At 38.2% G+C, this 22,742-nt stretch overlaps 1 protein-coding gene across 3 annotated transcripts in view; it reads right to left on the bottom strand.

Annotated features, from left to right (window-relative positions):
- The window catches only part of N (neurogenic locus Notch protein), a 491,366-nt gene that overhangs the window by 252,450 nt on the left and 216,174 nt on the right, over positions 1 to 22,742 (bottom strand). For 2 of the 3 annotated variants that reach the window (XM_033467199.2, XM_033467200.2), the window contains exon 5: positions 1,236 to 1,369. In XM_033467199.2, coding sequence (XP_033323090.1) covers positions 1,236 to 1,369 — 134 coding nt within the window. Of the gene's footprint in view, positions 1 to 1,235; positions 1,370 to 2,601; positions 4,163 to 22,742 lie in introns of those variants that run through there. The other variant, XM_076527805.1, reaches the window with a different exon arrangement.

The raw sequence follows: 22,742 nt of genomic DNA, 5'->3' as shown, positions 1-22,742 counted from the left end.
ATTCTTGCGGTGGAAATTGATTCTTCGGTTCTAAATTTCTTGTAAACAATTTGTTCGGTTCACTAAGTAAACATGCAAGCGTGTACCATCGATGGTACATGTGGCACGGAACGTGTTAACGAATCGTTTCGGGACGATAGTCGATGTTTATAAACACGTTCGGTTCCAGCAGACAGCCTGCTGTTGTTGCTTATGAAATAGCGAACATCTTAGAGACTATTTATATTTGCAAAAGTATTTAAGCACTACGTTGATGCTCGTAACTAGACCGAGGAGTTTATGCATTTATAACAACGATGAGTGGTTGAAACACAACAGTGACACTATTAGAAGGATTCGACATTTTGAAAAATTAGTCGAGTCAGAAATAAATGTCTACGCATTTACTGTTTATTGCGATCGACGCATAACATTTTTGTTTGGATTAAAAGTCTGTAGGATGCAGATTTGTTAACATAAACTAAATTCCATGTAATACCGACACAATAGTGATCCTCAGGCTTAAGCAGACTGCGGATTTTACACATTTACGACAAAACTGTGTAGATCGTGTACAGAACAGCAAAAACATTTGAAGAATTCGGATAATACTGTTCCATTTGTTTAAACGCAATGAAATAATTAAATAAAGAGAAAATCGTCTATGTATATCTCAATTAGAATCTCCATTCTACATAAACATCCTCCGTCTAGTTACAACTTCTACGCAAAGCATGCATACCTTTGAAGATACCAAAATTATCACATTAACTCAGGATGTTACGGAATTGTACGTCAAGACACGAAGAGATTCGACAAAAGACGATTCTACTATCAAACTACCAGCGTTTTACAACCAGCATCCAAAATTACACGAACAAACCTACATTGTCATGACCAGATTGCGGATTTTATGCATTTATAATAAACTTGGGTGGTTGTAATTTAAAATCGAAGAAAGATTGAAAGAATTTAAAAATACCAATGTCTTATTTTTGATCTATTAAAGTGATCAGAGAAGAAACGAACTTGCTATTTAGTTTCTATTTCTTGCAACTAATGCAGCCAATTTTTACTACGCGTAAAAATCCGCAATCGAGAGTCATACAAAGTATCATACATATGATACAGTATCATACAAATGATATCAATTTTTGATGGTTGAAAGTACAGATTCGAAGCACGAAGTTTCTCGATGATCTCAAGCGATGTCTCGGACGAAACGTAGTTAATAAAAGGAAGAATTCAGAACTTACCTTCAGGACATTTGCACTCGTACTCCAAACCGTTAATCTCGTGACACGTGCCCCCATTTTTACACGGCGACGGTTTGCAGGGAATATACTCGTTCTCGCAGTTCTGGCCAGTATATCCGCTCGAGCACATGCATCTGCAATCGAAAACGACTCGTTAAAATCACCAGCTTCGATGGTGTACGTGTATACGATGTGGATCGATTAAATGGTCTGATGAAATCGCGATCGACGCCGGCGATAAATAAATAGTTAACGTTCGCGTTTTCCGCACGATCCAGTCACCGGGCGTTAATTACAGGCTGCGTCCTGGATAATTGCGAGTACGAGACCCGGTAACCATCCCTTTGGGTGGTTGCAAAGTTGTATTCTGCCGGCATTACATTCTATAATCTCAAATTTATGCTTTGGGAACTTTGTAGTCGCCTTATGATTAAATGCTCTTGGCGACAGGCACGGTATGTAATTTCTGACACTAAATTCTTATCTATTGATCACGAAAATTAATAATAGGCATGAGACAGTAGGTGCTGAAAAAAAAGAATGTAACTCCAGCAGTGTGCAAATTTTTGAGGATCTTGATAATTTATGCATTTGAATCGAGAAATATTGTAGAATTTGTATTTTTTTTATGACATTTACATTTCTCAATAATCTTTCATTTTTAAATAGAATATATTTTAGAAATTATTATTATTATTATTATATATATATATATTATATATTATTATTATATATATTATTATTATATATATTATTATTATTATATATATATTATATATATTATTATTATTATATATATATAGTATTTCTATATCAAATAAAAGTACTCAATTTGTATCGTTCATAATATGGTACAAAAATTAGGCTATAAAAAGAACTGAACATTGAATTTAATTAAAAACTAAAAATTATTGGCAGTATTTGTCATAGAACAATTTTAAATGCCAGTCTTTATAGTTTAAATCTCCAGAAGCCGCGGACGAACGTTTGCGTAACGAACGTATACTGGGAACTCGATGCATTTCGATCAATTTCTCACAGTTCTACCGTTCATTAACTGTCATCAAGGCAGCGCGAGACCAATGAACCACGGTATCCATTCAAACGATCAATATTTATAGTACCGGTTTCTTGTATGCTGCCGTCTTTTTACGCCTGGCGCAACATTTTTTAGCCGCGTGTTTATACGCGCCAATTAAACAAGAAAAATAAAGATGCGATTGCATTCTAGACGATCGAACATGTGGCACCGTATTGTAATACCGTATCGTAAATAAATGCTTCGCGTTACAAAAACCACGATAATAGCGCGTAGGTTATACTTGTGTTTTGGAAAAATGGCGGGACGATTTAAAGCGTAACGCACCTCGAGCTCGCAGCCAGAAGGAGCACCAAGAACAGACGCGTGAGATACATTTTCGCTCGAAATCAATTCCCTCGGCTCGCAGAAAAGCGCTCTCCTCATATTTCGACGGGAACACGCGGTGTATTTACTCCATTTCCGAGAACCACCATCATCAACAACTATCGAACGACTGTACGATGCTCCCTCGAGATTTGTTTCCGTTAACGATCACGAGACAAAATAAACACATCCACGTTTTACACCTCACACTGATGCTCGCAGGGTAATCCTCGAGTGATGCACAAGTTCACACGTTTACCAATTGCACACTAGTTCCGTATATCACAAGAACCGAAAATGAAATTGCGGTCGTCGGGCCAGCAAGTATCCAACCGTGTCGACAACGCGACACGATATCACCGTAGAAACGTCAGGACGAAAAATGGCGGCTACGCCGGGCACTGTCTCTTCCAGCCCTTATCGAGATTTGTCACCGGTCCGATTCTGACACCAGCGTGTTCCGTTTTACTGCCTGGGACTCGTGCGCAGTCTTCGAAGCCTCCATCTTCAAACCGCGCCCTCGTTTTAAATCGTACCCGACATTTCGCGAAGAAACATTCGACGTTCGACTCAATGAAAATCTGTCGAAAACTGGACCAACGTACAACGTTCCGCGCGATTGCGTCTAATCGTCTGCACCCCGAAAATCCAGAGTCGATGTCACTTCGGATTGTAATCGAACATCGACGGCCAAACAAAGTGCACGAAGCTGGTAACAAAATAAACCGTAGGTCTACATTGACTAGGAGGGGGGGAAGCAAACACTGTACTACACAGGACACGCAGAGGCACGGGTGGAGCGTATTGCGAGTGTGTATCTCAGCCGTCCCTCGCCGCCGTAGAGAGAAACGTACCCCGGCCTTTTCTCACGCTCGCTCGCGTCACTTTTCGTCGCGGCTTTCGGTGTTTTCACTTCGTGAGTCGCCGGCACACGCAGCCTGGAATCTCCGTTCCAGCGTCGATCCTAACCGATCCGTTCTGTTCCGTTCCGCGTGACAATGCGGCAAGCGTGCTTTAAACTCTCTTAAACTCGCACAAATTGCCTCTATCCTGTGTTACGTCGGATCACAGACGAGCTAGCCATGACGGTCGACCGGAGGGACACCAGGCGTTGCCAAACCTCGAGAGACGATATACCCCTCAGCGCGGCATTTTCGTCGGAATTTCCCGACGCATTTCCCCGCTCGTTGAAACACTTCCCTAACAGTTACAATTCCATCCACGTTCCCGGCAGCACTACCGAACGACTCGCGAAGTATCCAAATTCGTGGGTGCGGGAAACACGCCGCGCGCGCGTTTGCCGGTCTTTTCGGAACACAGCACACGCCGCGAAACTAGCCGACAATTAGTATCGCGTTGCGTTCACCGCGGTTAGGTCCGAAACACTTCTCGAGCACTGTGTAATGTCACTGGTAACCGCGTTGCCACCTGTTTTCGCGCGTATTTCCCAGGGTCGTCGGTGGACTGGAAGGGTGAGATCGGCAGAGACGCGACCAGAACGTGTATCGTCCTCGGACGGCTGGCGACTGACTAACCTTACCTTCTGGCTTGGACCGCTAAGGGGGCGCCACCGTCACCGGTGACCCTCTCCGCTGGCGTCACACTCGGTTCCCCCCTATTGGGCTGTCGTGACTCCGTTTTCCATCCCTTTCCCACCACTATCCGTAATTTCGCCGGTCTCTTTCTCGCCCGCACTCGTTAACCAAAGTCCCCTCGGCTCGTTCCGTCACCCTTCGTTGGTCTTCGACCACGTCTCGCGTTCTCCTACTTTCACGCGAGAAACGCCCGTAGCTGCGTCTCTTTTCGGCTGCCGCCGAGGGTCCTAGGTCGTAGAAACGATGCGGAATCGTTGCGTGCATCTCGGGTCCCTGCCCCTGTACCCTCCACGTCTTCGCCGATTCTATGTAAGAATTTTGCTAATTCGATAGTTACACGATATTTCTCACGTGTTCTATAGCCGCGCCGGGGCCACGACGGGCCGAATTTGTTGCGTGCTCGATGCGTTCTGCTCGTGATACGCTGAATCGCTCGGATTTTTCGATACCTTTCGCGGTGGATCGGATCGTTTCAGTCTTTCCTTATCGAATCTACTTTCACTTTCGATATCTCATTTTTATTGCGATTATAGACTCGTGTATTTCATGTTTTCTAATGGAAATAAAATTCAATTTTTCTGTTGCCGATTCTTTGCGATTAGAGTTAATGTAGATATACAGTAAATGCAGATTTTCTTTGTCGCGGAGGAATTTTTTAATGAGAAAAAAGTGCTAATCGATCCAGCTGATTAAATCACCTTGATCTCGTTTATGTTTGCGTGGATCGATTCATGGAAAACGATGTTAGCTTTCTTCGATTTTTAATTACTTTTTTGAAAAAGTAATTAGAAATGTAAACTGTCGCGCAGGATTTTAATGTTTTTTCTGTAGATACGACTTTCATTATGCGCAGTCTTAAAATAGAGTACGCTTTTGGACGAGTATACGCAATGATATGTACTTTACTTTTTTATTTTTGTCTTTTAACTTCATATATTTGTATACTTAACTTTATATCCTTTTGACATTTTAGCTTTTTATTTTATGGTATTGTCTAAGTTATTTAACATTCTTGAGTTGACGATATCCACATTATTTTAAACAATTGAGCACTCTGGGCACTGAAGAGCCTCACTAAAAAATCAAGCTCCAATCACGAATGACCAATATCTTAATTCGTTATAGTCGCATTGACTTCTGCACTAATAGTTACGGATTTTACTAATTTACATGTTATTCATAAATAATACCACAAGTACATAGTATCTATGAGTATCAAACATCTGTAGTATTTCTGAACTCTTCAAAATATAATTTAAAGTCATATGTGCAAATATGATTGAATCATATAATATTATAGCAAATTCTAGAATGAATTACTTTGTACATCGAAAGACGATTTCGTGGCGACGAAATGTGTAAATAATTTGTAATCTTAGTATTTACGATTCCTTGTGCAAATATTTATTTGAAAACTATAAATGAGTGTGATAGCGTACAAGGAATAAACGTTCAGAGCGGTTTTATGATACATTTGAAAAAGTAATTGGGAATCAATGAAAGCTAAACATCATTTTCCATGAATCAATCCACATAAACATAAACGAGATCAAGGTTATTTAATCCCCAGCAATACGATTTCTTTTGCAGCTGGATCGATTCGCACTTCTTCCTCATTGATAAATTCCTCCACGAGAAAGAAAATCGTTATTTATTGTATATCTACATTAATTATAATTGCAAAGAGTATCGATAACAGAAAAATTAAATTTTATTTAGATTTTTAAAAAAACGTATCTATATTCAGTAGAATATGTTAGGATTCTTCATAAGAAGTACGATACGTGTTATAGTGCAACCGAAACACTAGAAATCTAAAATTTATCATAGTCCTCAATTCTTTCGAATCCTAACATTTCTAATAAAACTCACATCGTTCGAATATATTCCAGTAAAAATGAATTTCAAGAATCAGTTTGTTGAGTCCCTGTTGACACACCAGTTTTAAACTAGGTTTCGAAATTCATTTTTATCGTTGCATTCGAGCAAACTGAATGTTACTTGGATTTTTAGAATGCAAAGGAGTTAAACTAATTTGTAACTTTGGTCAGTTTTAACTTGTCCAATTTTGGTTATTTTTCTGATTAATATACGGCACTTGTTATTAACACTATGCCGTCCGGTGGCACCACGCTGGTGCCATGCAAAAACTATCTGTTGTATGCCGGTGGTACCACTTTGGTGCCATTTTAAATAACTGAAATAACATTTGAACTATATTTCTTGGGTGTTAAAAGGCAGCAAACTAACTGTAGCATTGTTATAGCAATGTTGTGTAATGTAATGCAATGTTAAATAAGCAATGTAATGTTGTAGCATTGCTTATTTAACTAAGAATTAAGTACGAAAATTCTTGGATGGCATATCTTAATTTTAGGAATTTATATTACCGCCATCTTCGAAATTTTTGTTAAAATCTAAAATTTCCAAGCTATTATGCCGGCGTCAAACAAAAGAATCGTATCTAAGATCCGCGGACGGCGTAGTGTTAATAATAATTGGTTAATAATAATAATGGTCGAAGAGCTTTGACCTTTCCATGAAATCGTGCGAAATGTCGACTACCATTGTCGGCGACTAGCCAAACAAAAAAAAGCTGAAAACGGTCCGCTATTTCTCAGAAATCATATTCCGTTTAATCGCCGGCGATTATTATCATGGGAGGCCTTCGAGCTCGTGCAAATTTGCAGGAGGCCCGAAAAATCACGCTAATCCCTTCATATGAATATTTATGCGTCGCTCGCGTCGGTGCAAACAGACCGGGAGCAAAAGCGTGCCGGAGGCCCGAGGATTCCGATTAAACGGTGTTGACCGGGCCGCTTAGGCGGGCCGAACAACAGGCTGTGTTGGTGGGCAATTTTCAAATTTAATTTTCACTTGTTTGCTCGCGCTGTGCGAAAGCGGCGCGGCTTGCGGGCATTCTGCAGACCCGTCGATGGGGTTTCCGACTAGGATTCCGGCTAGGGGATGATCCGGATTCCCCCCTCCCCCCTCCTACCGATGAGAATAACACCGAGCCAGACTCGACACATCGGCCCTCGAGTTTCCTGACCCGACCCACGTTACAAATCTATCCCCAACGACGGGTCTAATCCATTATTCCGCATCGGCGGCCACCAATGATCTTCGATACATTCGATTTTCGAGAGTCTCCGATCGCGCGTAGATTACCTCGCATCCTCGCGAGCGAGGAGGGACTGGGCTGAATGGTCCGGCGAGAACATGAAATTCGCTCCACTTACTTTATGGAAAACAGCGCCGCTAGAACGAACAATGCCGGAATAAATTGTGACCCGTTCGAGAGCTACAGCTTGCTTACTTCCTCGGAATATTTAAATTGAAAGCCGGCTTATGAAACCGGGTTTCGCAAGCCGGTCATAAAGCTGAATCGCTCTGGGGCACAAGCGAGCCGCACATTATGGGGCGAAGTGACGAAGTAGTGTCTAAATCGCAGAACTTCTGATAGAAATCGGGTAAACCGACGATTTCTTTTTACATTGAAGCCGAAATGTTGCAGAACAAGAGGAATATTGTGTGAGCATTTTTTAACCTTTAGAATTTATGTTATACTTGAAATATTCCAACGAAATTGTGATTTATACATTATTTTACACGTCATTTCTCGTAGATTTTCACATGCCGATTTCAAATCCGGTCGAAAAATTTATCTACCATTTCAGGATTTGGAATAAAAAAAGTGTAAATGGACAGTGTAAATGTAAGTGGAAAAAACTGACGAAATTGTATATTCTTCGTTGAAACGATTTGATAACCCGCTGATTTTTTTCCAAAATTCAGAAATAGTAGATAAATTTTGCGACCGGAGTCGAAATCAGTGCGCCAAAATCGACGAGAAATGATGTCACAAACAAATCCAACTGTACACGCGTAGTGGAGAAATCACAACTTTGTTACAACATTTCAAATTTATCATAAACTGTCAAGGTCGAAAAATGTTCATACTACATTCTCTCTATTTTTCCCTTATTTTGCAACTTGTCGCTTCAACTTTAACGTGAAAATATCATCGCTATATCGCAGTTCTATCAAAAATAATTATTCATTTCTTCACGAAATGAACATGCAACATGCAATTTTTTCATTCATACACGTATTAACACTTTGACGGCCGCGCGTCAAAAACCTAAAAAATTTCATAAAATTAAAGTACTTTATTTGTATAAAATAGTTTTCAACATTCTTACCTCTTGCAGATCTTAATCAAATGATGAAATTATAATAGATTAATGCGAAAATTAATTTTTAAAAATCAAATTTTCTATAATTCTGTCACCTACGTTTGGGTGACGTGACAGACAAATTGTTTTTATCGAATCGGTTTTTATAATTGAAATTTTCGCAAAGTCGCGTATACGTGACAACGGCCGTTAAAGTGTTAATAAGATCACATATATAAAATTTAAAGATTAGTTTATAATTAATTATTATTTTTGTGTTAAATTGTTGTCGATTCGTCTATAATTTTTTAGTAATTTGCTGTGCACTAGTTGCTAATTTGTAGTTCATGACTTGCAAATTGTACTTGTACATTCAATATTATGTATGTATGTATTCTCTAATTATATTTCTGTTCATAAATGTTATTAAAAAACAGATTATGCAACTTATTCCACGATCATAAGTGCGCATATATAAAGTTGAATATAAATAGATAATTTCAGTCCTAAAATATTTCGTTACCGCTTTCGGGGGCCTCTTACCCCATCGTGCGACATCTCGCAGCGCGTGCTGGCGCGCCTTCGATTCTCCTTCTCTGGGCCGGCTAAACGAAACTAAAGTTTTAATATCGCGGGTGGGTGTTTCCCGTTACGAATACAAGCATTGTCTTCGGAGATTGTCCGGCGACGGCGACTCTCCGAATATCGAGAGGACGCGTATAAATCACGCGCGCCGCAGAGCCATTTGATTCCCGGCCAGTCGAGCACGGCGAAGGGTTAGGCATGTTGATGTTTATGTGTCTCCGTTATATGATTCATATTGGATGCCACGGCGGCGAGCCGTGACAGGAGGAAGTTTCAGCTCGCCTCTCAGCAGTCAAAGGAACAAAATATGTCAGAAGTGATCCAGGAACCAGTCGGGAACCCCGACGTTCGAACGGCCGACACGCAGCGCTTTCAGCGTCGAACACGCGCTTCCCCGTGGCTCCGGCAGAGAAAAAAATAAACCCGCAGAAAGAAACGAGCGGCCCGGGAGTGTTGCTGCTTCGACGCGCATTCTCTATCCGTATCCCTCGGTTTTTCGACAAATTCGGGAATTTACTGGCGAGTGGAACCGCCGGCGCCGAACACGATCGTATATTTCCCGGGTCGATTTTATCGGGGTTCCGTGGCCGTCCGGCACACGGAAACGCAGGCGTAAAAATTTGCGACCGGTATGGGTGTGCTTTGGGATCGAAATCCGCTCACCTTTCGATCCGTGGCTTGTCCGCGGAATGCTGTACTTGTTACGCGGCGTCGTGTCGCGTCGCCGAGCAAAGACGAAAAGATCGGTGTCGTATCATAGATCGGATCGCGGCCGTTCTTTCGCAGCGATCGCTTTTCGGTCGGCTAATTAATTAGGCACGCGATAGGCATTGAAATTCCACCTGGCAATTAAGACCTCAGTGTTCGAGGGACTCGTCCAACACCGAACGTGTTTCAGCCGGCGGAATTATTGCGGCGCGGTACACTCGCGAACGGATGGCAGCGACGAGCATCCTTAGAAACAATTCTCCTCCATAATTCATTAAGCGATGAATATTCCTTAAATGAGACTGACGAAGGAGATTTTAGTTTCGAGCGAAGGGTTCCTGCTAGGTATGTACTCTGCCGAAATGTAAAATACCGGTACTGTACCAATTTTTTAAATGTTTTTGAGTAAAGATTTAGAGAACCAGTATTATTCTATTAATGATATAATGTTAGCAAATACCGTAACGGATATGCAGTATACCACGTTTCACAATTGCTGTGACACCGACTTCAGAGTAATTACCAATCTGTTTATGATAATAGACAAGGTGTGCAATGCCTGCGAGTAGAACAGAATAGGATATTATCATTTAATATAGTTGACATATTTTATATGTTCAATATTGCCGATCGCTTGCTCTGTGGCCCTAAGGCTTCCACAAGGAAAATCGGAACATTATGTCTTTTATAGCAATTGCAGTCACGCTGTAATTTATTATACTAATATATACAGGATGTCCCAAAAATGCATCGCAATCCGAAAGTGGCGGGTTCCTCAGGTCATTCGAAGCAACTTTTTCCTTTACAAAAATTTTCTCCGAGGCACCGTTAACGTGTTATTAACGAAAAACAGTGACCAATGAGAGGCGAGCTCGGCTGGCGCAAGGCGACCGAGCCAATGAGCGGAACTGGGCTTCGTGCGCTGGTTGGCTGGGCCGCCTCGCGTCAGCCGTACTCGATTCTTATTGGTCACTGTTTTTCGTTAATAACTCGTTAACGGTACCTCGGAGAAAATTTTTGTAAAGGAAGAAGTTGCTTCAAATGATCCGAGGAACCCGCCATTTCCGGATTGCGAGACATTTTTGGGACACCCTGTATATCGACCTTTTTATATTAGGGGATAATATTGTATCAGTATTTTGATAGTTCCAATTAGACTGCGAAATTTTACGCAAATGCATTTTTCGATATACTATTACGATTTTGCATATTGCACATTTTTGTACTTTTAGTCAGAAAATATATACAAGCACAACTGTATATATCTCATATATCGTTTTCCTAACTGTCTTTGATATAAAATTAGCGATCATTGCAATTGACGCTGCTAAGCATGACTTAAATTGTTCAAAATTGAGCAGAAAATTTAACATTAAAAAATGTCTGCAAATTTTATCAGCCACATCAAATCCATGACGAATATTACAGGAAGTTTTAAATTATACAGTCTAAAGTAATTAAATGACCGTTACTCGAAATTAGTACATATCTAAACCAAAATTAAGATTTCTCGAAAAATCTCGGGATTTTAAGGAATTTCGATATTTTAGAAATGATTGAAAATTATCGGGTTTTCGAACATTGTTGAACATCGCAACATTCTCGACTGCAGAGATATACTTTTGCGGACTCGTCTTGTCTCGAGTTTCTAATCTCGTCTCAAACATCGAGATTCCGATATTTACCAGATCTTGCACACCACTGCTGAACATGATTTTCTCTTTCTCAATCGCACCGCATCTCCCGAACGCGACAACAATGCAAAATTAAGCCATTTCGAGATGGCGCGCAAGCATGCTCGCAAAACAGCGGGCAAGAACGGAGCCGCTCGTGCGCGCGCGACTAATGCAAAAAGGCACGGCCAGCTCGAAACTAATGGGACAAGATCCGAGCCGGCGAATCGATCGCAGTTTGTCACGATCGTCGATCGGTCCCCGGCCAGTTATCATCGGTCGCGGCTCGATACGCCCGTCCCCTGCCATTTTATTTCTGCCCGGTCGAAAGAATCGGGCCCGATCGCCACGCGATCCTCGCCGATCTAGTCCGAAGTGGTTTTTTTTTTTTTACGCCGCGGATCGCGGGAAGAACCGGCCGTACCGATCTTCCGCGGCATAATTCTGCCATTCGTTTCGACGTCCAGTTATTTCGTGCGGCTCGCAGGACGAACGAAATAAAAGCTACCGTGGAGGAACGACCGCCTTCCACGAAGAGGAAGAGGAACACGGGAGAGACCAACGGGACGAAGAACACCGTCCGAAGAACAATGTACATTTTTCATGGGCTCCTGCGAAATCTGTAGGAAAGCACGCGCGCGGAGAAGCAGCTGTTTCAACTTCCAAAAGTCGATTTGCAGCCGATCGCACAGACATAGAACGGTTCGATTTAAGAGAATATTTTCTTCGCAGTTAAAATGATCAAAACTCCTTGGATTAGAATAACTTCATAGAAGAAAAAGAAATATTGATGAGACGAGAAGGGAATATTATTCTGACTTTAATCAATTCCAGGTACTTTGGCATTAAGAAAATTGGACGTTTGATACTTAAATCGAAATTGAATGCAAAAGTTAAGAAGGCAATGGAGTTTTAGTGATTAATTAAAATTAATTTTAATTAAAATTATTGTATTTAAGTAAAGATAATTAATTATATAATAATGTATTATAGTTCATTCTAGAACTATAGAAGTATTATATTTCATTCTAGAACTATAGAACTATTATAGTTTATTCTAGAACTATAGAACTATTATATAGTTCATTCTAGAACTATAGAACTATTATAGTTCATTCTAGAACTATAGAACTATTATAGTTTATTCTAGAACTATAGAACTATTATAGTTCATTCTAAAACTATAGAACTATTATAGTTCACTCTAGAACTATAGAACTATTATAGTTCATTCTAGAACTATAGAACTATTATAGTTCATTCTAGAACTATAGAACTATTATAGTTTATTCTAGAACTATAGAACTATTATAGTTCATTCTAAAACTATAGAACTATTATATAGTTCACTCTAGAACTATAGAACTATTATAGTTCATTCTAGAACTATAGAACTATTATAGTTCATTCTAGAAATATAGAACTATTTAACTAATGTGTGTGTGTGAACTATTGAACTATTGAACTAATTATAGTTCATTCTAGAACTATAGAACTATTATAGTTCTTTTTTATTATAACTATTATAGTTTTCAAACTTATCAGGTTATTGTTGGAAATCTCTACCACGAGTCAGACTCATGGAAGTACCGCAAGCTGTTAAACGTAGCGTCGTGTTGCAATTTAAACACAGAACAATTCAAACAAATAAATCGGTTAAAATCATAGTGGTGTAAATCAATTTTTTCGAAAATTTTTCCTTATATATTCAAATGTAATCTACAACATGCCAAAATATTAAAAACACAAGTGAAAGAAATTATAAAGTTACTTTAAATTAACTTGACACTAAATTATCCTAATAATAAATTTGGTCAGTAAATAATGCACATATTAGTAAACAATAGCACCCCTTGTTTCTCACAATGAGGAAAATGTGACTTATGTCACTGTAATTCTAACTCATTCAAATGTCGTCCGCCATTCTCGGAAGGAATGTGTAACGTTAGTTTAGGCAAAATCTTGTTAATAAAGAAGTTATTATAATGCACGGGAAACTTGCTGAATGAATTTAAATAAATAAATAAATTGTTAATAAACTGTTTGTATGAAATTCAATATTGTCCACACGTTTTTCTTCTCTTTAAAATTTTGTAGATCCCCCCCCCCAACTACGTTTTCTTTTTTCCTTTTAGTTTCCCATATTTATTTTTTCTTTCTCTATATTATTCCTCTTCATCTAGTAACAGTGCAATGTAACACGCGACGATCCGAGATGCATAGATGTGAAAACATCTTGAAACTGTGACTAATTATGTTCGTCTGACGTTGTCAGACGTGAACTGGTAGTATGAACACTAGATTGGTTTTGTCTGAAGTGCAACGTGCTTAATGTCGCGAGTTTGATCGAGCTTCTATGCATAGAAGAGTTGCGTATATAAAAAAAAATAGACGCGGAAATTGTACCATATGTATATAATGTATATATCAATTGTATATAATTGTATGTAAAGTGTTTCTACATTGATAAAATATTTCTTCCACCTACACTACACCACCTACATCTAGATTAAATAGTATTAAATAATTCAAATTCTTTGCAACTGTCATTTAATTTATTTATTTTCGCTTATTCCACTTTTTTAATAAGCTAATATAGTCTCTAGAATGATAATAATAATAAAGTCTCTAGATAAAATAATATAAATATAATATAATATAATATAAATAATATAGTCTCTAGGATAATGACTGAAATTTTGATAAAATATTTCGAAAATTTCATAATCCATTTTTCCACAATAGTAATTATCAATGAACAAATTTGGAAAATATGGATAGATTACGGATAACGATAAGATAAATTCCGTAAAAAAAAACTACAAATTTCGATTAATCCCACGCGATTCAGTTGCATCGCATTGTAACCAAACTTCTAATTAATTAGGTCCGACTAATCAATTGACGCGTCGAATGCCCATCGAAAATCAGCACTTCTTATCTGACGATTGGGAGTAACCATCTAGAGGTATCTTTAATTGACAATAATTAAATAACCCTCTGAACTCGAGGAGGAAAGTAGGTGGTGAATTAATTGAAGGTACGGTTCACGGTGATCGAACGACTCTGTCGTTCGACTGGACCCGTTTTGTCATTAGCGGTTACCAGAAATTGATAGAAGCCATTATAAGGTACCGGGCCCGGGGGATTTAATTGGCGCCAAATTGGAACGACCGAACGAAGATCGAAATCGCTGGAGATCGAGAGCCGATTGACGATGAGGGGACAGAGATTCGGGACGCCTGTTTCTGATCATCTTTACGAGGCTATCAAGCGACGCGATGAAAACATTCTCGCGCGGTATATTAAAGACACTTAATGATAATCCTCCTCCTTCGGCTATTGATACGCGGTTCTGCTATCACAGCTTTACATCGCGTACACGCTGGCATTACGGCGGAATTTAATATTAGGCAGAGAGGACAGGGACTGGTTTGATGGAAGAAACGTACTCGTCGCATCAATCATCTTTCTTCCGTGATTATTTTATGAAATCTGACGATTACCGTTTCATGTCGACACGAGACCTGACATACACAGGGCGGAGCAACAGCTTTATTCATCTTGCTATTTGTATCTATTAATATAAAAATAAAAAAGAAATTTTAAGAAGCTGCAATCACTTTTCTCCTCAAATGGGTTTTAATGATAGCCTCGACGTCTATCGCTGCACGCTAATAACTCAACTGCAAATCTTTATGCAAATTCTCATTTTCACGAATTCTTTTATCAAAATATGAGGAAGACAAAGATGTCATACACAAACTAGAATTAATTATTCGTTCCAGGCTCAGATAAGAAAGTTAGAAAAACATCAAGTTATAATCTGCCATTATCACCAATTGCAATTTTTACAAACATTTTTTTGTCATCTATTGTCCAGTAAACTAGTCATTATTGCATCTAAAAAGGTGTCCGAATATTGACATGCTCACTGTATAAAAATACAATGAATTTTTCTCAATATGCACGTTTAATTGCATTCGAAACACTTGTATACACAATGAATGCGTAAAGATCCTCAGTCTAGTGATAATAACAATGAAATCTCTTGATCGGTGCTAAAAACACATACACGAGTTTATGGTTCTCTTTAAACATAAATGTTTCCTACATAATGATCATTAACACGTTCCGTGCCACGTGTACCATCGATGGTACACGCTTGCATGTTTACTTAGTGAACTGAACAAATTGTTTACAAGAAATTTAGAACCGAAGAATCAATTTCCACCGCAAGAATGGGCGTCGATAAGTTTTTGTTACGTTGTTATGTGTACGAGAATTAATAATTGCACGTGATACATCAAGTTTTAGTAAAATATCAAAGTGTGAAGATTCGAGTAAAAAAAGCTCGGCACGGAACGTGTTAATATCGTTGAATATAATACAAAATATTTAGAGAGATGAAATTTATTGCTCCACACTCCGTACGTTAGATTGTTCACGTGATTGCTGGTATCGAATGAAGTAGCGATCGAGATCGAACGAAAAGAGGGAAGAAGAATGATCCACGCGTCACGATAAACATGGCGGATGGCGCAAGTGTATTCCGGTTCCCGCGCATTTTCATTCTCCTTTCGCACGAGACTGCTACAGAACATTGTTCCGAATCCAGATCTAGATCATCTCATTGATTATACATCGGAGACTCCGTTACGCGATTACGTTTCACGGGTCGGAAACGAGACTACCCTACGGGACTTTGATTCCAGACTCTGGACTTGCACAAGATAGATCGTGAGGACGTTGATTATGTCTACGTGAGATGTTACTGTGTCATTCAGTTTCAAACGACACCGACGTTACGTGTATAAAATCCAATATGATATTCGGATTTATCTCTAATGAAATAAAAGAATTAACAAAGTCTTCAGTGTTTGTGTAACTTAATTTTTGAAGAAGTGAGGTATTAGGTCCACCGGAAAGTTCTGTCTGATAATGTCATTGCAAATTTCAATAGATATGCACATATTCATTTGGGACATATATTTTTGAAAAATGTTGATCACAAATTGCCATCACGCCATCAGGTCATAAGTAACGACGGAAATTATATTGTACAATAAATATTACTAAATTTATGAAAAATCTATTATTTCCTTTCATTTCTTAAACGGGCAGAACTTTCCGGTAGACCTAATATTTAATTATTTATTAGAAAAAAGTGTACATATGTGTCATTACGAGACTGCGGATCTTCATGCAGAATAAAAATTGACTCTATGGATTTTAAGAAACAGCAACCATATAGAAATTTCCTTCATCCTTAAATAATTTCAATACGAATAATTTAATTCATTGACACTCTTACATTTTTCTAGTCTTACTATTTCAAGTTACTATTAAATTATTATTATATTATTATTAATTTCAAATTATCTTGCTATTTCACATTACAAATTTCATTCATGCTATAAGAATTAAGATCAATACATGAAACATCTGTTAACACGTCATGTGTCAAAAATCAACCCCAAAAATTCCTGCAATATTAAAATTATTTAATTAATCCTTTGCACTCGAAGCTATTTTCACTGTAAATCTAAAATAATTTTTCTGATTTATAGTATTTTCATTTTATATGACAAAGCGCATTTTGTGCATGTGAAATTGAGTCCTGCGACTTACACAACGGTTACACTTGTAACAAATTTTTAAAATCTAAACTTTGATAATGTAAAAATGATCTTAGAACGTAATATAACAAATTTCAGTGGTGCCTCAGAGTCACCACTCGAGTGCAAAGGGTTAATGAAACCGACACTAGAAAGTTAAAATTTACTACAGTTGAGGGTATTTTAACTCTTTCGCATTCCAAATATATTCTTGTAAATTTCAGTTTGTTAGTCTATATTATAATAAAAATTTATTTTGGAAATCAATGAAAAATCAGTTTCACCCATATTTGGCCGACGCTGTACTTAACGTGTTATACAATTGATTTAATTATTTAATGATTCTTCCGTGATTGCAAGTTTTGCAGGTTTTGATGTATTATACGATGTACTATACATGTAGATTCATTTGATTTAAATTTCGCCAATTTTCTGCCAGCGTGTCCTTGAATTAAGAAAGTTATTTAATTACTTTTCCTATGAAAGGGTCTTTATAATATCAATAATTTTCAAATAAAAACTGTAAAACCGATCATTTTTACTCGTAAAATAGCTCTAGTGTTGATTTTGGTCGAACTCCAATCGTTATGCAGAATAAATTTGCAGGAAGAAGAGTCCGCCAATTGACATCTGCAGAATCGACTTTTCGGCCACGATTCAACTTCCAGTTTACAGGATTAACCGTATGCTTAGGCAACAATTAATTCCGCGTCGGGTGTTGTGTGTCCGGGGCCATGACGTAAACGGATGCACCGCGCGTAAAGTAAGGAGCATAATGCCGAATTAACGCGGCTAATGGAACTCTGGTACACGACGCTTTCCCACCGTCGTAATTGCCTAAATTGGTTGGACTCGATAATCGTTATGTCAGACGATTCTTGACGATCAACTTCCCCGTTGGACGCTCGCGAAATTTCGTTCTCGTGCGAGCCGTAAAAGAATCATGATTCTTCCAATCTATACATTCTATCTGCAAACACTGCTGTTCTCACTCTATATCTGTTCATGGAAACTATAATTAAAAATACTAAAATATTCTTAATAACAGTATATTTTTAGTGATCTGCAAATTTATTCGGTAAAAATCAAATTATTCATATTAAAGCACTGATTATATCCTTATAATGATGCTGTTATATTTTGTAGCTTCACTAATTACAAATTTTAAATTGATGTATAAATTTATTATTATATAAAGCCATAAATAAATTTGACTCTTATACATATAAATGGATTTAACACTTATATAAATAAATTTAATTTTTATATACATTTATTTGCAAATTTTATATTTTCATGCAAATTCTTTTTTTAGTTTATTCACATTTCCGATATTCTAAATTAACTGTTGTACACAAACTGGGCTTATGCGACTCAAAACGAAGTTACAAATTATAATTTTGCTGCTGTTAAATCATTACTTAAACGGAGACCCTTTCATATTCTCGAATATGTAGTAAATACTAATCATCTTAGTTAGTTTTTAATACAAATGATTTTTATTTTTGTGTACTGTAATGACTAACTACAATTATACTATGCATGTTTGAAATTTTGATGAATCTTCATTACGTTTCGACGTAGTTGATGCGTCGTAAGGAAAGTATGTACGAAGTTATTCATATTAAAATTGTATATATAAATTAAAATTATCTTGCATATATTAAAATTATACTGTGGTAATCTAAAACATAATGAAAACAATAAATTGTAACAATTAAGGGAACTGAATTTATTGTTTCGCCGATCCTGATATCGGATCAGTTAACGTAAAATTTATTGGCAACATCATAAAAACTTCGTACAAGGGTTAACAAATCTTGCTAGCTAGAGTAGTGTTTCGAACAGAAATTCAGTGAGCAAAATTTAAACACACAGACAACAGTTCAGAAGTAAGAAAAACAACTTCGAAATGTACGCATGGTGCAATGAATTTATACAACTGATAGCTAACTAAAAATAGCTAACTGATAGCTAAACTGATAGCTAACATGAAATGGCTGATTTTTAAGTAAACATTAAGTTGAAAAACTATTGTATCATGTGCAGCAGCCCAATGTATGCAGAACTTCAAAAAAGCTGACACCTCCAAAGTGATCCAGAAAAAAATTTTCTAACTGAGGAATTACGTTCTACCAAGGATTAGCGTAACAGGCAGATTAAGCGTTACAAAAATAGAACGAGCTACCGAAGCGATACGTGAAATCAACATATTAGGTCTACCGGAAAGTTCTATCCGTTTTTTAATTGAAATATAACACAATTTTCATACATTGAATAATATTTATTGTAGAATTACTTTCCATCGTTACTTATGATTTCTTGCCAGCGTGACGGCAACTTGTAAATGCCATTTTTAAAAAATGATTTATTTTTAGAGGCGAAGAACTCAACTAGTGCTTGGTTGACATCAGCTTCAGTTTTGAATTTTTTTCCTGTAAAAAGTTTTGCAAAGAGAGAAACAAGCGATAATCGGAGGGTGCTAGGTCTGGGGAGTATGGTGGATGTGACAGAATTTCCCAGCCTAGCTCTGCGATTTTCTGACGAGTCGCCAAAGCAGCATGTGGTCTGGCATTATCATCGGCAGCCATGTTTTCACGATCGCGTCTCACTTAATAATGACACGAGACATCTTTGTTTCAGTTTATTTAGGAGAGTACATGTGTGTAAATGCAATGATAAAGAGAGATAGTCGTATATGTCTCAAATCAACATGTGCATATGGATTGAAACTTGAAGTGACACTATCGGACAGAACTTCCCGGTAGACCTAATACATACACCGGCATATTCGGTCACCGCACGTATCCAATCAGTGTCGCAGTTTTGAACGCGAGCTAGAAGCATCAGAGTGTCAGATTAATCTTCGAGACAGCAGGTAGACGTACCGGACACTGTCCAATGCAAGAATCATCGCGATATTTAACTGTAACAGCGGCCGTTGGCGTTGCGAGCGAGCAGTGCGCGATAAGATTTCGCCAGGATTAAGATTAAAAACGATTGTCACGCGACTTAGCTCGCCTAACTGGCCGAGGCCGGGATTCTGTCGCGAGGATGACGTCCGGTTGGATTACGCTTGCATACGCAGGACGCGTGCACGTCTGGATATCTTCCATTTGCTGGATCGGGACCCTTTTCCGTTGCTGGGGGGGACGCGCGATCAAAGGATCTCATAGATCCGGTCGATGACCGGATCGAGATAACGAAACCGCGTAAAGCCGGCGGAATCTGCGACGAGATCCATCGGAAGAACGGAGGACCGAATCGTGACAAACTGGATAGTCCGGATGCGAGAATTAATTAGTCGAGGATACACAGATGTCCCGGGAATTCTAGATCGTTGCACAGATAGCTGAACAAACGAATGCTACCTACCAACGGGTTTCAGAAAGTTACTCATGCAAGCGGATCGAAACAACTTGTCCGGATTACTTTCAGTCTAAACAAAGAATTAGAAAATTGATTAATATTGTGATTAGTATTTAACTCTCTTTGCTTTTCTCTGTGTAGAACGTATCGCCGAGAGCTATGAAGCTTCTTAAATCACTTTATCAGATACGGATTTCCCAACTGCACGTGAAATTGCTTATAATGGTAGACTAATTATGGTTTACATGGAACTACAGGATTAAGTGCGGCCTTTTTACGCGGATAATTAAACGTATGAAATGAGAACGTACAAGCTTTAACGAGAAAATATGTATCATATAATTAGCGTACGTTCACTGTTCGTTGAACAAAAAAAAGAGGAAGAGTTTCCAATAAAAAGCAATACGCGCATAGATTCAAGGTAACTTTTACATTTTTTATACGTACATTTCTATATTAGAAATAATAGATGAATTATATATATTTTTCTGGTTTTCGTTTAAATATCAGTGAAAATGTGAAAGTTACTTCGAGTTTATTAATATTCAGAGCACTGTCGGTGACCTCCTTCGGCCGGGACATCCTGTATAATTGAAAAGAAACTTAACTAAACATCATATTTGTTTATTTCTATATTAGAAATAATAGAAAATGAATTTTGTCTAGATATCGGTAACAATGTAGAAGCTACTTTCAGCCTATAAATTATGCACACCAGTCTAAATGGTGAGAGAAGGTGTTTCGAAATGTAAATTTATTATTTTGGAATATCCTCGAAGCTGCTTCATAACCGAGAAACGGAGAAACAGGTAAACTTGATCGTTAGTTTTGCATGTTTGCCTAATTGCTTGTATAATGTAATTAACACGTTCCGTGCCACGTGTACCATCGATGGTACACGCTTGCATGTTTACTCAGTGAACTGAACAAATTGTTTACAAGAAATTTAGAACCGAAGAATCAATTTCCACCGCAAGAATGGGCGTTGATAAGTTTTTGTCACGTTGTTATGTGTACGAGAATTAATAATTGCACGTAATACATCAAGTTTTAGTAAAATATCAAAGTGTGAAGATTCGAGTAAAAAAAGCTCGGCACGGAACGTGTTAATGTAAATCTGTCTGACAAAGTGTGAGAGACTTACGATGCATTCGGATATGCAGCCGACGTCGTTTCTCGTTATAAAATGCAAAACACAGATTCGATTTCATAACATCTGTTTTCCATTTCGTGCCGTACGACATATTTACCCGGACGTACATATTTCGCACGGCTACTATTTACGCAAATCAACGGAGGGAATCGAGTGCGTAAAGGGTAGTGATTAATGCGGCAAAACCGTTTATCGAGATCGAGCTGTCAAGGTTATACATTCCGATACACTTCTCCGAAGGAACGTCGATGCAGATGAAACGCCCATTCGTTGCATCACATTTCCATGGACAACGGGAGTCCATTTGCTCGGAGCTTCCACCATCGGTGTTAATAATTTGATCAAATTGGATCCGACCGTGGATCAACACCTTTCGACACTGCCGCTTAGAGGGAATAATTAATGGTCCGAAGCTATCGTTGCCTAACAATCGCTTAATTATACTAACGCAATGTCTGTCGCGCTTTTACTATTTATAATCCAGTCAAATCCTGTGGGCGGCTGTGAGTCGCTCCGAGCGGAGACAAGGTCCGGCAACTTTTTCTAATCAACTGTGGATCAGTGATCTATTATGTCTCTCGGGGCTTGTGCGAATAACACGAATGGAGAAACAGTGTTCGCCGAAGATACTCCGTGTTTCGAATATTTCGGGAATAGGAATCTAATGCTTATCTAAATTGCTGATTGAGTATGCCGAGTTTGAGATTCGTTAAAACAGGATTCCTCGATTATTATAGTTTCTATTTATAGAGTTGTACTCGAGTGATTTATACTCAATTTTTATTTTATTGCTCCGTGTTTTCAAATGTATACAGCGTTTCTTTTGCCGCAAAATATGCTTGAGAGACTCGGCGAGACACTCGAGAGCGGTGGAAAATACTACGATTTCACGCATTCGAAATAACTTTGCGATCGGTTGCGTCTCGAAGTAGTAGAGATAAAAAAGAAGAACATAGATTTCAGAGGTTTCAGATAATTTATGACATTTCTCAAAAGATATCCCACGAGTGTTATTTTAACACTAAACCTACCGTACCGTAAAAATAACCGGTCTTACGTCTTTTATTTTAAAATTGCCGAAATTAAGAAGACTATTTCTCTCTCTCTCTCTCAGAGGAACTAATTGAATAAATTTCCTAATTAGAGTATACATTGTAATCAGAATTATCGTTCTTATAAAGCAATTTAAAATTGATTTCGAGGTACGGAGGAAGTACTATGAA

This window comes from Megalopta genalis, chromosome 1, assembly GCF_051020955.1.
Source record: "Megalopta genalis isolate 19385.01 chromosome 1, iyMegGena1_principal, whole genome shotgun sequence".
In the NCBI taxonomy this organism is placed as follows: Eukaryota; Metazoa; Arthropoda; class Insecta; order Hymenoptera; family Halictidae; genus Megalopta; species Megalopta genalis.
This window is presented reverse-complemented; position numbering and strand designations above follow the sequence as displayed.